The sequence below is a fragment of the Arachis ipaensis genome, chromosome B3 (assembly GCF_059453495.1).
Source record: "Arachis ipaensis isolate K30076 ecotype BB chromosome B3, ASM5945349v1, whole genome shotgun sequence".
NCBI lineage: Eukaryota > Viridiplantae > Streptophyta > Magnoliopsida > Fabales > Fabaceae > Arachis > Arachis ipaensis.
The window spans coordinates 121,386,144-121,400,508 of NC_142438.1; the positions used below are offsets into that span (position 1 = coordinate 121,386,144).

A 14,365-nucleotide genomic window follows, 5' to 3' on the forward strand; every position below is an offset into this window, starting at 1 on the left:
GGCCGACATGAATCCACCGACGGCACCCGAAAGCACGAGGCTGACAGCGGCGCTCGTGACGGGCTTCACGGCGAGGAGCGATCGCAACAACTCAAGCCGCGAAGACGACAGCAGCAGCGGTGGCATTTCTCGGTGACCCATCATCTGCGGCGACGCTGGGCAGAGACGGCGACGACGTGACTACCGGCGACGAGCTTGGTCGACGATGGTAGCACGAACAGCAGAGGCGGCACAACCAGGATGGCTCCATGGTGCTGCAGCTTAGGGACGGTGACTCGCGACACTCCCTTTCCCTCCATGGTTTTGCGATGGCGCGACAGCGGCGGTGAGGTCCAGCTCGCCGGCGCGGTCTTTCCTTCTACTTCTGTAGGTGTGTCGTATGATGAAGGTGACGGCAGGTGGGATAGCGACGCTGGGTTAGGGATTGGGAGTGTGGCTGTGCTTTGATTTTAGGAAGGGGAGAGTGTTGCCGCTACTGGGTATCAAAGGGATTGGGGTTTCGGCTGAGGCAAAAAGGGTGTTAGGGTTTCACTTTTGAAAACTAGGGTTAGGGTTACTTTTGTAATTTCAAATAAAAGTAGGGGTAATATAGTAATTAGGGACAATTTTAATCCAACAAAAGTAATGTATAAAAATACTATTTGCCCATCAATTTTGCAAATTATTTTCAATAAAATGTCCCAATCAAATAATTAGAAATAATATACTTATTTTCTTTATTTTCCAAAATAGCAATATCAATATTCTAAAATATTAATTATTTAGTCCATAATCATATAAAAATCCTTTTTATTTCACAACTACTAACTTTATGATTTAAATATATAAAATAATCCAATAATTATAAAATTGGATAATAATCATAACTTATCTCAAATTCAATAAATCAAAACTCGCCTTAATTATCTTTAATAAAATAATTCCTGAAATTAAGGCTATAAATAACTATATGATTTGAGACTTGATCATAATAAGATTTTTCAAAAGTTCTGGGTCTTACAGTCTGGAAACAATGATAGATGCCATTATAGAGGGTTGTAGAAGCCAAGATTCTTGTGATACACAGTTATGTTGCTTGGATATCTATGTTGAAGAATTATCATGTATTTGACATGCAATATATATATTATATATACATTGCTTAATGAAGGTGGATTCCGAGCTTTGGTGACCTATAAAGGACCCGACTTTGAGTGTTCATTGGGGGGGGTGACACTTGTTCCAATCCTCGCGAAGCAAGAGACTCGGCTGCTGCAAGGGTGTTGGCTAACTTAAGAAGCAACCAAAAATCGGCTAGTGATTTTGACTCCAAGGCATAGAATCAGCAAACTTTCTAGATTTTTCTCTACCTTTGATTTCTGTTTGGTGTAGGGAAAATAAAAGTAGTTTTTGTTTTACTGATTTGACAATTGATGTGCTATATATTAAGTATAGCAGTTGAGTTTGTTGCTTAGTCCCAAGTTATCTGTTATCCCGGTTTACTTTTATCTTTTGTTATCATTAATGTTTTGGTGAACAGAAATGTTTTCTTTTTGAAAGTGAATTTCCAATAACTGTTGCATGGATGAATATATTGTTTTTGTGAAACGGCCATGAACATATATGAGGTTTCCTTCGTTGTTTTTGCGTGTTTTTGAAAAACTTACAATTTAAAATTAGTTGTAAAGATAATTTATATATAGTTTTTTGTGATATAAATTCCAAAACAGCTTTATCATGTTCAAAATGTTTTTATTTTTATTGTTTAGAAAAAGCTATTTTGTAGCTACCGAATTAACAAATAAAGCAGTACTTAATCATTATATGTATTTTTTTTATTTCAATCATGCTAGATGTACATCAAAATTAGCCACTAGTATAATGATGGATTACCATGTGTTTATAACACGTAGCGGAAGAAAAGAAAGTAATCCTTAAAGATCTATTTTTGTGTTTAAACTTTATTCCAATAATAAATATATAGTAGATCAGATCTAAATACCTGAGTACGCTAGTAAAAATCTTTTTCTCCTTCGATGGTACGAAGGCACTATGCGTATCCACACCGAGACCAACCTTTGCTGTCAACTCCTTGACCAATGGACATCTGATCTAAATTGAGAAACCTCTTGCAACTCTTTGCACGCCATAAAATTCTTCTCCAAGAATCAGGCTCACATACGTTTATGTGTGTAGAGGTAAAGGAATAAAACCCTTATGTTTTATTCTCTCTTATTCACTTTCCTGTACTCTTGACGTACATATATATAGTATGAGATTTGTTATTGATTTTAAATTTGAATCTCAATTCAAATTTAAATCATATCTTTAAATTCCAAATCTGAATCCTTTAAATTTTATGAATCATATCATAACAATTTAAAACATAATCGATTTGGATCTCATCCAAATTTATAATTCAAATTCAGAAATAGAATAACTAATTATTCTCAAATCTCATTTAATATTCTCAATTATCATATTATTATTATATTCTTAGTGCTAGCAAAGAATATAATAATATTCCATTTGAATTAATATAATTATTTATTTGATCAAATCAAAATAATAATTAAATAATTCTATAGCAAAGATTAGAACACTCGTTAGTGTGTGACCCCATAGGTTCAATACTAAGCGGGTAGTAAATTAGTCATACTAAATTTACTAATCGAGGTTGGCGTCTAGCAACACTCCTCAACGACCCGATAGTTTGAAGTAATCTATTTTTACTAAGAACCTCAGGAGAACAAAGTATAATTCCTTCCATCTTTCCAGCTCTTGGTTAACCTTTAGAGTATGGTTTAATTGTCAAACTCTAACTTGTTACCATTGTTATAATGAACTGTGAATGACCTAAGAAACTCTTTTCTTCATTCATTCAACCCCCTTGGCCAAGGTTTTATTCATCTCAATCATTGAGCTCAAACTCTTTACCGAGAGTTGACAGATTCCTTATTGACTAATCATTAATTCTACAAGTATTTAAATCATACCCAATATCCATTCAACTAGCACCCTAGGGTATTAGGTGTCCGGAATCAAAATATAATAAATACATTGTTAATTACTATGATAGTCGCAGGTCAAAGGAAACTCTATTACCATGTTCATCTTGAGAATATCCTATTGACAAATATGTGGTAATTATAACCATTAGGAATTCTCAGAGTGAGTCAGTTCAATGGTCATATCTCTATATGCACCATCCATATATATAATTTAATAAATGAAATCTATTAATCTTCATCCAATGAAGACCATTATATATATATTGATCTTTTCGGATTATTAATGTCCTTTTTAATAATCCTATGATCAAGAACAATTTAGATTAAATTATAAAAGATTTATCTCTCAATATTATGATCACTATCACAATGATAAATCTCTAAATTTAATCAAGGACCTTATTATATTAACATTTTAATATAATAACAATAACAAATTATTTGACACGTGATTGATTGGATTGTGGTCATACTACTTATTCCCAACAATCTCCCACTTGCACGAGAGCCAATCATGATAGATTGGATCTTGGACATACTATTATCTCAATAATCTCCCACTTGCACTAGAGCCAATCAATCATGTGTATAATTTTAATGCACATTTGTGTTTATCAAAACTCTTTTGACCTTAAACACCTTAACTTTTGAGCATGTTTGCTTGACCTTTTGTAAAATATACCTAGTGCATAATAAATATCAGGTTTTCTCAAAACATGAAATCTCCCACTATAATAGTGCATAATTTTATTTTAAGGACAATCCTTATTGAACATGATTATAAAAAAAATCTAAGTAACCATTAGATCTATCTTTATAGAATTGTATCATTATACAAATAGGCTACTTTTTCGAAAAGTTAGTTTGACGATCAAACCTTTTATACTTTTAGGAGAAAATATATCCTCTATTGAGTGGTATACAAATTCTAATAAAAGTAATTGTACTCCCACTCTTTCTTTAAGATGGAATCCCTTTTCTAAAAATGAGTTTAACCTCTTATCACAGATATTTTGTCATAAGAAGAGTGATAAAAATAATCTCATTATTTCTTTAGGGTAATCAATAAATCTCATTTATCGGACCTAATATCAATTCTATTGTTGTGCAATCTCTTAATACATATAAGACATCTCCAAACTCTAATATTCTTGAGTTTGAGTTTATGCCTTTTCCATATCTCATATGAAAAAAAAATGATTTAGTGAGAAATTTGTTAATTTAGCAACATTTCTAAAACGTAGTCCAAATATTTAAAAAACAGTGATCCTTAGCTAAATCAAATTCCATGTTTCTTTAAACATGATGGAGTACATAGAGTACTAGTATTTGTGCGTTGAGAGAATCTCATTCTCTATTTGAATAGAATATCAATTAGATGTTAGAGATTTTACTTTAAGCTCTTATAATAAAAATACTCAATATCTTTATTATTGGTCAAACCAACCCTTAAGAGCAATTTTGATTCGCATCCTCAATACTTATATTGGATTTTTCAAAAAAGACCACAAACCTTAATCATATTAGGGCCAATTATAAATTGTTTGTAACAAAATAAATCTCCAAAAATGCTTGCAAGAACAATTCTCGCAAAAGCCATTTGCCTAATGGCATTTCAACTTCTAAAGTTGTTTAATTCAAAATATATTGCCCAATACTCCCACTAGTTCAAATAAAATCTTTGATAGTCATACTATCTTGCTTTGGGCATCATACATCTTCTCAAGATGTTTAATAATAAATAGTAAGTTGTCTTTGAAATTGGAACTCATGGTTGTCAAAACAACCCATATTACAGTAAAACAATATTCCAAATTCTTTACAACTTCTAACTATTCCATAACCAAATTTATTAGACAATATTATTTCAATAGGATTATCATGTCCATGATAATCTTTTCATACATAAGAACAATTCTCAATGTATAGCCAATTTATTACTTTCAAATATGCCATATGAAAGATGGACATATTTAAAAATTCAAAATATGAAAGTAAATCAAGAAATCTATATTTCTGACAAAATTATTTAGAATCGTAAATGAGTACCTTGGTTGTCAAGTTGTTACTCATACCTATTCTAAATAAACATGATTAAATTATATCCCATATAATTATAATCCCAAATAATTATCTGGTTGTCAGACGATTATTTAACTGAATTATATTTTATACCCCTAGGTTGTCTAGGTTCAAGTATAAAATTAATTCTCCTTAGACATCATCATATGCATAAATAAATTCCATCATTGAGTACAAATCTTCTGGTTGTTAGGTTGCTCCTTGTAAACAAGAGATAAATTTTTTTTTGACAATCTCCTGACTTTTAGGATTTATCTCCATTGTTAGAGAATTTCTATCAGTATTCATGAATTAAATTTTATATTCCTAGGTTGTCTAGGTAAAATATAAAATTAAATTCCTAATACATCAAATGTATCTACTGATTATTATCTTGAAAATAAAACTCCTGGTTGTCAGGCCGCTCTTTATAATCAAAAAAATTAGAAAAAATTAATTTCTAAAATTATAGTGTTCAAAACACATCAATCAAATCAAAATTTGATTTTTCATGTACTAACGTTTAGCCTTAAAAATTATCAAATCAAATTTGACCTTTATATATACACTTATATATATAAGAAACAAATAAAAGATATTTTACATCTTCAATCACAATAAAATTTAATAAATAAATAAAATCAAACAAAATATTTGATTATAAATATAACTTTTATATTAAAAAATAATAATTTAATCACAATTAAATAATTAAAATAAATTAATTATTAATTTATTAGAAAACTATCTCAATGAAAATAAATACATCACATGCTTAAAAAATAATTTGAATTAATCCTATTAATTCTATTAATTCACAATCTTTAAGAAAATAGGAATAAAGATTTAAACACAAAAAGTCAAAGCTCTGATACCACTGATGGATTACCATGTGTTCATAACACGCAGCGGAAGAAAAGAAAGTAATCCTTAAAGATCTATTTTTGTGTTTAAACTTTATTCCAATAAAAAATATATAGTAGATCAGATCTAAATACCTGAGTACACTAGTAAAAATCTTTTTCTCCTTCGATGATACGAAGGCACTATGCGTATCCACACCGAGACCAACCTTTGCTGTCAACTCCTTGACCAATGGACATCTGATCTAAATTGAGAAACCTCTTGCAACTCTTTGCATGCCATAAAATTCTTCTCCAAGAATCAGGCTCACATACGTTTATGTGTGTAGAGGTAAAGGAATAAAACCTTTATGTTTTATTCTCTCTTATTCACTTTCCTGTACTCTTGACGTACATATATATAGTATGAGATTTGTTATTGATTTTAAATTTGAATCTCAATTCAAATTTAAATCATATCTTTAAATTCTAAATCTGAATCCTTTAAATTTTATGAATCATATCATAACAATTTAAAACATAATCGATTTGGATCTCATCCAAATTTATAATTCAAATTCAGAAATAGAATAACTAATTATTCTCAAATCTCATTTAATATTCTCAATTATCATATTATTATTATATTCTTGGTGCTAGCAAAGAATATAATAATATTCCATTTGAATTAATATAATTATTTATTTGATCAAATCAAAATAATAATTAAATAATTCTATAGCAAATATTAGAACACTCGTTAGTGTGTGACCCCATAGGTTCAATACTAAGCGGGTAGTAAATTAGTCATACTAAATTTACTAATCAAGGTTGGCGTCTAGCAACACTCCTCAACGACCCGATAGTTTGAAGTAATCTATTTTTACTAAGAACCTCAGGAGAACAAAGTATAATTCCTTCCATCTTTCCAGCTCTTGGTTAACCTTTAGAGTGTGGTTTAATTGTCAAACTCTAACTTGTTACCATTGTTATAATGAACTGTGAATGACCTAAGAAACTCATTTCTTCATTTATTCAATCCCCTTGGCCAAGGTTTTATTCATCTCAATCATTATAATCATAGAGCTCAAACTCTTTACCAAGAGTTGATAGATTCCTTATTGACTAATCATTAATTCTACAAGTATTTAAATCATACCCAATATCCATTCAACTAGCACCCTAGGGTATTAGGTGTCCGGAATCAAAATATAATAAATATATTGTTAATTACTATGATAGTCGCAGGTCAAAGGAAACTCTATTACCATGTTCATCTTGAGAATATCCTATTGACAAATATGTGGTAATTATAACCATTAAAAATTCTCAGAGTGAGTCAGTTCAATGGTCATATCTCTATATGCACCATCTATATATATAATTTAATAAATGAGATCTATTAATCTTCATCCAATGAAAACCATTATATATATATATATATATATATATATATATATATATATATATATATATATATATATATATATATATATTGATCTTTTTGGATTATTAATGTCCTTTTTAATAATCCTATGATCAAGAACAATTTAGATTAAATTATAAAAGATTTATCTCTCAATATTATGATCACTATCACAATGATAAATCTCTAAATTTAATCAAGGACCTTATTATATTAACATTTTAATATAATAACAATAACAAATTATTTGACACGTGATTGATTGGATTGTGGTCATACTACTTATTCCCAACATATAAAATATATATTGAAATACAAATACATATTAAAAATAAATCGAACAACACATGTATTTATATATAAATACATTAGTGACTAATTTTGATGACTGATTTTGGTATATAAATAGTATTTTTAAACTCTAAATATCTCAAATATTTTACCATGTAAAGGATACACAATCCAATAAAGAATTATCTTAAAAGTACCTTTCAACAAAAAATTATCTAAACATCAATTTCAATATCTAAACAACAAAAATATCTTAAAAAATGCCAACTTGTAAAATTTATCCATGCCAGCAGAATTTGGCATGTAATTACCATAGACAATAAATCGTAGCATCCTATAGCTACATCTTGTGGTTTCCTATAGCTATGCTACTCTGGATTTGAGGAAAAGAATGCCTGTAAATAAATTTATTTAGTTTGATTTGTGTATTATGACCTTCAACTTAGAACCTTTCCCTTCTTCACAGTAATTTAAAAATTTGGATCATCCTTAACAAAGTTTAATAAAAAACTCAAAGCTGAGGTCTTACAATCAAGTTTGGTTTGGGAAACCCTCTTCATCATTCGTGAGTAAAGCCTTTTGAGTTGTGGAATGTTGTAACTGTCGCTGCGCTCGACAAAAAGCTGCTTAATAGACTGCAATCTTGTTGAAAGTTCAGTATCTGATATCGTGGCGTCTTCAAGATTGCTACCATGAACACTTTCATTTGTATCCGTTCCATGCAAATTCCCATCAGTTGATTGGGTTTGACTCTTGGATGGTAAAGGCTCTTGTCCTGACTTATCTTTTGCTATTTAAACCCAATTTTGGAAACTTCATATAATTAGTATTTGATTAAAGGAAAATAGTGAACGATCAATTGATAATTTGCAACCAAGCAACATGGAACCCAGCGTATTTAGACGCATGCATACAGAAGTGGTAACCAAATACTAAAAGGGAGTAAATGGAATCCAGAAGTTCTACAGATTCGTCACTGATGTAACATTCATGATTATCATGCCTCAGGTCCACTCATGATGGCTAAAACACCATTAATATTAGGTACAATTCGAATGAGTTCCAGATATTATAATTTATTAATTTTACATTGGAACATAAATAACAAGCATACTGTAAATGAATCTATCCATACCTCCACGTGCAAATGATTTACCAAATCAAAGACTTTAAAAAGTGCTCACAACTTTCTCAACCAAACATGAACATAAAAAACCACTTTTGCTCTTAATTTTTCTACAAATGGTCAATTTATCAGATTTACTTAACTTTCATGTGAGATCCTTCTAAGTTCCAAAGCATTAGTTTAGATACAAAATTATTTGATGCCACTGGAGGTGAATTATATAGATTAAAGTATACAAAGTGATGTACCGAACCACTAAATAAATCATCAGCAAGTTAAAAGGACAGATACATATTCCTAACATATGATCAAGATGAGAAGGTAGCCATTACCCTTTGTGAAGAATTTCTATGCATGGCTCCTTATTTGTCCAGCAGTCTTGGTTCCTATTATCCTATATTCTTTGTACAACCAAATCAAAACACCAAAAAAGAAAAGGAGAGGGGAAGATAGGAAGAAAAAGAGATTCCAATTAACATTAAAAAAAGAAAAATGTCAGCAGCTGACATCAAATTTCTCAATTCTGAGTTTGGATATACTTTGATTTTAATTGGCAATCTAAACTGAACATATGCATCAGATGAAATGCCAAAAGATTAAAAAATAAAAAATTAGGTGTTGATCGGTTGTAAAATATTACCTTCTTTATGCGCTGCTATGCTCACCATTTTTTTAAGATCATTCAGTACATACTTGACTCATCAAAAGGATAAAAAAGTCTATCCAACAACTATTAATCTATCCCCTTCGGCAACACCACCAAGAATGGATCACTAATTGTGAGATGTACAAACAAAACAAAGCACAATCAATCACATGTGGTTCCTGCCAAATAACCACCATTACATATTTCTGAGTTCTCTTTGCCATCAGCGCCTAAACTTGCTGTTTATGCCTTACTGATTGTGCTTGTTCTTCTTTTTCTGAGACATGACAACCCATTTGGCAGTTGGATAATGCTTTCCAACACCACCCAAGCTTCTCACTTATAATATAAGGCAACGTAACCTACAGCTTTCTTTTTTTCTCCTTCTTCTTCCTTCACCCTTCGAAGAAGAGAACAAACAGAGAATAAAAATAGTAAGATATTTTTTTAATTTGAGAATCAAAACAAAATCAAGATTTGAGAAGGTAAATATGAAGAAGTGCAAACTATGCAAGGTTAAGGCTAGGACTTTCTGTGAGTTGGACCAAGCTAGCTTATGCTACAATTAGAAAGCAGCAATAAAACCCTAGCAAATAAAAATAGATACCTTATATGCACCGGTTGAAGATGGTTCAAAGTTGCTGGAAAGGGTGCCGTCGTAATCACTGCAAATCAGCCATACCACCATTAACTCCTCTGCCAACCCAACCCAGTCTAACTTCAACCTCCAGCCAAAACAGAAGCAGATTAAACATAAATAAATAGTTTTCTGTTGTTTTTTTAAATATATATATATATATATATATATATATATATATATATATAATAAATTTCTATTTTTTTTTAAATTACCTCTGTAACACCACCGAAGGTAGGATCTCAAGCTCTCCGTTCTCTTCATCGGTGTCGTCAACTTGCTGTCAGCTGATCCTTCTTCACTAACAGCTGTAACACCACTCACCACTGCCGCTGTTCTTTCTACTTGACGCTGCATCAACAGCCACCGTCACCTTGACTAATTGTTCTTCATCTCTGCTGCTCGCCAAAAACAAACTCAGAGCCTCTGCTGTCGTCTTCTATTTTTTTCACCAAACGCTTTCCCAACTGCAGCACCGACCACCGCCATTCTACTCCTTCCATCACCGTGAGCTCCTTCTTCCTTACCGGCGATAATCTCTGTATTTTGAACTACCATTCCATTTGTGTTTACTCAATATGTAGGAAGATAGATATATGGTTGTACACTTGTCGCACAACTAACCATCTACTGTTCTAAGATTGTATATAGGAAGATAGATAGATAATAGATAGATAGATATAAAAGCTCTTTTTCTTTGTGACATGGCTTATCGTTTTGTTTGTTAAAATCTCGTATCAACTCTTCCATTTGTTTTAAGCTCCAATTTTTTAATACTCATCAATAACAGATAGCTTATATCACCAGGTTGGTACCTCATAAGTTCATATTATTTCTTTGACCACCAAGAGAGAACAAATGTATCAACATATCATTTTTCCCACTGCCTAGTATGTTGATCACTGAAAGCTGGTAATCATTTATTTATCACAAGAAATAAACAATAAAAATGTATCAATTTTGATTTTGTTTAGTCATAAAAGAATCATTTATGACCATGAATCCATAATTTGAAGATGCCAATACTATGGTATGAATCATTCATACACCAATTATCAGCATATTTCATCTGGTTCAACGGGTAAAGCATCCAGTTTTGGATCCAAAAACAACAAAATTAAAAGGAAATGGTACGCATTAAATTACATATTACATTCTCTCCCCCTTAATTTTATCCTAAAATAATAGATTTGAATCTAAGGTCAGATCTTCATCACAAGCATAAATTTACTGTGCGCAAAGGAACACTAGTAAATGATGGTTAATCCTACAAATCCAGCCTGGGCATGTGAATATGAAATTGGCAATAATCATAACAGGTAGTATAATTTTGTAAAAAATTAGATAAATAATCACTAAATTAGCAAAGCAATAAGAACATATAAATTCTCAAAAGTCAAAACTCATAAAGAAGGCATAGGAGTTGACTAGAATCAAACCATTATTCAGAAGACAACTTGTCCGTTAGGGTTTGATTAACTGAAAGAGCTACTTGGAAGGCCAGGATATGGTGGTGAAACTAAGCTTTCGTGATAAATAAAGACGTACAATCCTATTGAAGGAGTAGATTTCAATACAGGAAATTCAAAGCTACCATTATCCAAATTATACAGAACTATCCTTAAACTTGATGCAACCGCCACAAGAATATTATTTCCCCAGATATACAATGGACGTAAATGATAATCAGTTAGACGCGAAAGGCAGGGGATGATGGCCAATTTAGTCCAAAATGTAGGCACTCCATACTCCTTCATGATCCACACGAACCAATGAGTTTTCTCATGATTAAAGCAATATGCAAGGCAGTTCCTCAGCTCACATAACCCTGGGAAGTTGAAGGTTTTATCATCCGGATCACTGAGGGGCAGGGAAAACTCACTAAAAGTCTCCTTCACCAAGTCATGGGAAAAAACCAAGCAATCCAGGATCCAGTTAAGGGTAGCGGTGCCAGGCACAAATACCCCTTTACGATCACCCTTTATGCTGCTAAATGGGATACCTTGAATGGCTCTCTTGGAAGGGTTGCGGCAAAATGTATGAATTTTGGTCGTATGATACCCCATGTGATTTACAATCACAACAAGCTTGTACTTGTCATTCACATGATCATAGCCGACGCCGAAATCCGAAAAGAAATCCCCACATTCCACCGATGGGATTGTCAAGAGACAGATGAGAGAGATCGAGGAGAGAGAGAGAGAGAGAGAGGATAGGAAGAAGAGAGAAGAAGATGAAGAATACTGAAATTTTCAGAGGCGTGAACGAGAGGGTTTTTAAATTCAGTTGAAGAACAATTTTGGTTTTTTGTTTTTTTAATATGTTTAACACAGATGAAGAACAATTTTGATTTTTTTTTTAATATGTTTTTGTTTTGTTGTTTCAATTATTTGAAACTATAAAATTAGGATTAATTAAATTTTAAAATTTGATTAATTTAAAAGAGTATTTTTGTCTAATCAAATAAAGGAAGGACGTTTAAGTCTTTTTATAAAATTAAATAAATAAATATTTTTTATTTTTATTTAATTAAAAGGGTATTTTAGTAAAAGTGGTGATATAATATATATTTAAAAAAAAAATAAATACTGACGTGGAAACTAAATTCCACGTGGCTTATTACTACTTGTCCATATTTTAAACGTATCGGTACGTATGAATTTATCATCGTACCGTAACAATCATCAAAAATAAATTATATAAAAATTAGAACTAAATTATAGATACGCTAAAATTCATATATCATATATAGATATAATTTTTTAAAATTCTAGGCGATGAAGGCTACTATTTGCCCTTTTTATATCTGTCCCTACAGCTGCACATTAGAAAATGATTATCTTTCGTACCATTCTATTTCATGGAACAAAAAATAAACTGCTTGTAATATATTTTTAAAAAAATTATTCTAAAAGATTATTAAAAAGATTTAATTATTAAAAAAATTAGTACCAAAATTATTAAAAAAAATTAAAATATTTAAAAAAAACTATTTTTTAAAAATAAAGATAGATATATCTTTAAATTATTATTTATTTATTTTTTTCTATAAACATATTTTTTAATTATTTATTATATTCAAATTTTTATTAATATAATTTTATCTATAACAAAAATTTATTATTGTAAAATATAAATCATCAATTTATCATTAATAAATAATTTTATTATTTCACTGTTTTCTTAAAATCTGAGCCAGCAAATTAGTAACAATATAAGAATAATAAAAATAAATGACTTTCATTGATTTTTTTCAAATTTGAAATGCATAGCTAAACTATAGCTCACTTTAGACATCATCATTATTTCTTCGTTGTTATAATTATTTATATATATTTTTAAATTAATTTTGTCTTCTTTTTGTAAGGAATTAACCTTGATGTTGTTAGAAAATGTGAATTTCGTCTTCATTGACCTTACAAAATTAAATTTGATATAGGATTTAACATGACTATCAATATAAAAGCTTTATGAAATTGGTACATTATAATTGGAGCAAGTTACATAAATAAATAATTTAGAGATTAAATTTATAAAAATATAACTTTTAAAAATAGGTAACATTTTTAATCTTAAACCAACTTTATGTAAATTAATACATCTTATCACGGTTTATTATTTATACGTAATTATTATAGGATATTACAGATTATACTCAAAACACACATCATCATAATTTACTATATCGCAAATTATGAGTGCAACAAATTACATATAAATAATAAATTATGATAGAGTGTAGCGATCTACATAAGAATTAGTTTAGGATAAGAATGTAACTTATTTTTAAAAGTTATATTTGTGTAAATTTGATTTTCAAATGATTTATTTATATAACTTGTCCTTTTAATTAAATTGAGTTCTTTTCATAATTCACAAAAAATAATAATAAAAAAAATAAAAAAATATATTTTCTATTTTCCTCTCTTAGTTTTTGTTCTGAGATGGTTGTGTTGGGTTTGAATGTAAAGTAAAAGTATAAAATAAATGACAAAATTATTTACGATAAAATTTAAATAGAAAGTAGAGTAAGACTAAAAAATTAATTTGATGTACTGAAATATAGTTAAAAAAATAGAAAAAAAAAGATTCAATTAAAATAAACAAATAATTTAAGAATATATTTATCTCTTTAATAAAAATATTTAATTTTTTAAAATATTTTATAATTAATCATTCTTAATAATTTTGATAAAGATAGATTTCTTATAATTAAATTTTTCTAACTATTTTTTAGGAGAAATTTTTTATAGAGTAAAAATCCAATCCGATTTTTATCCAAAAAAATTTTTGGTTCTTAACCCTTTTATTTTAGGACAACATGATCTATCTGTTAAAAAATTTGT

At 29.8% G+C, this 14,365-nt stretch overlaps 1 protein-coding gene across 1 annotated transcript; it reads right to left on the minus strand.

Moving 5' to 3' along the window:
- Positions 1-11,379: 11,379 nt before the first annotated feature.
- Positions 11,380-13,430, minus strand: LOC107633528 (F-box/kelch-repeat protein At3g23880-like). The gene is made up of 2 exons (XM_088507438.1): positions 13,395-13,430; positions 11,380-12,262 (listed from the first exon to the last, which is right to left on the minus strand). The coding sequence occupies exons 1-2, from the start codon at positions 13,428-13,430 to the stop codon at positions 11,495-11,497; spliced, it is 804 nt and encodes a 267-aa protein (XP_088363564.1). The 3' UTR covers positions 11,380-11,494.
- Between the last annotated feature and the right edge of the window lie 935 nt (positions 13,431-14,365).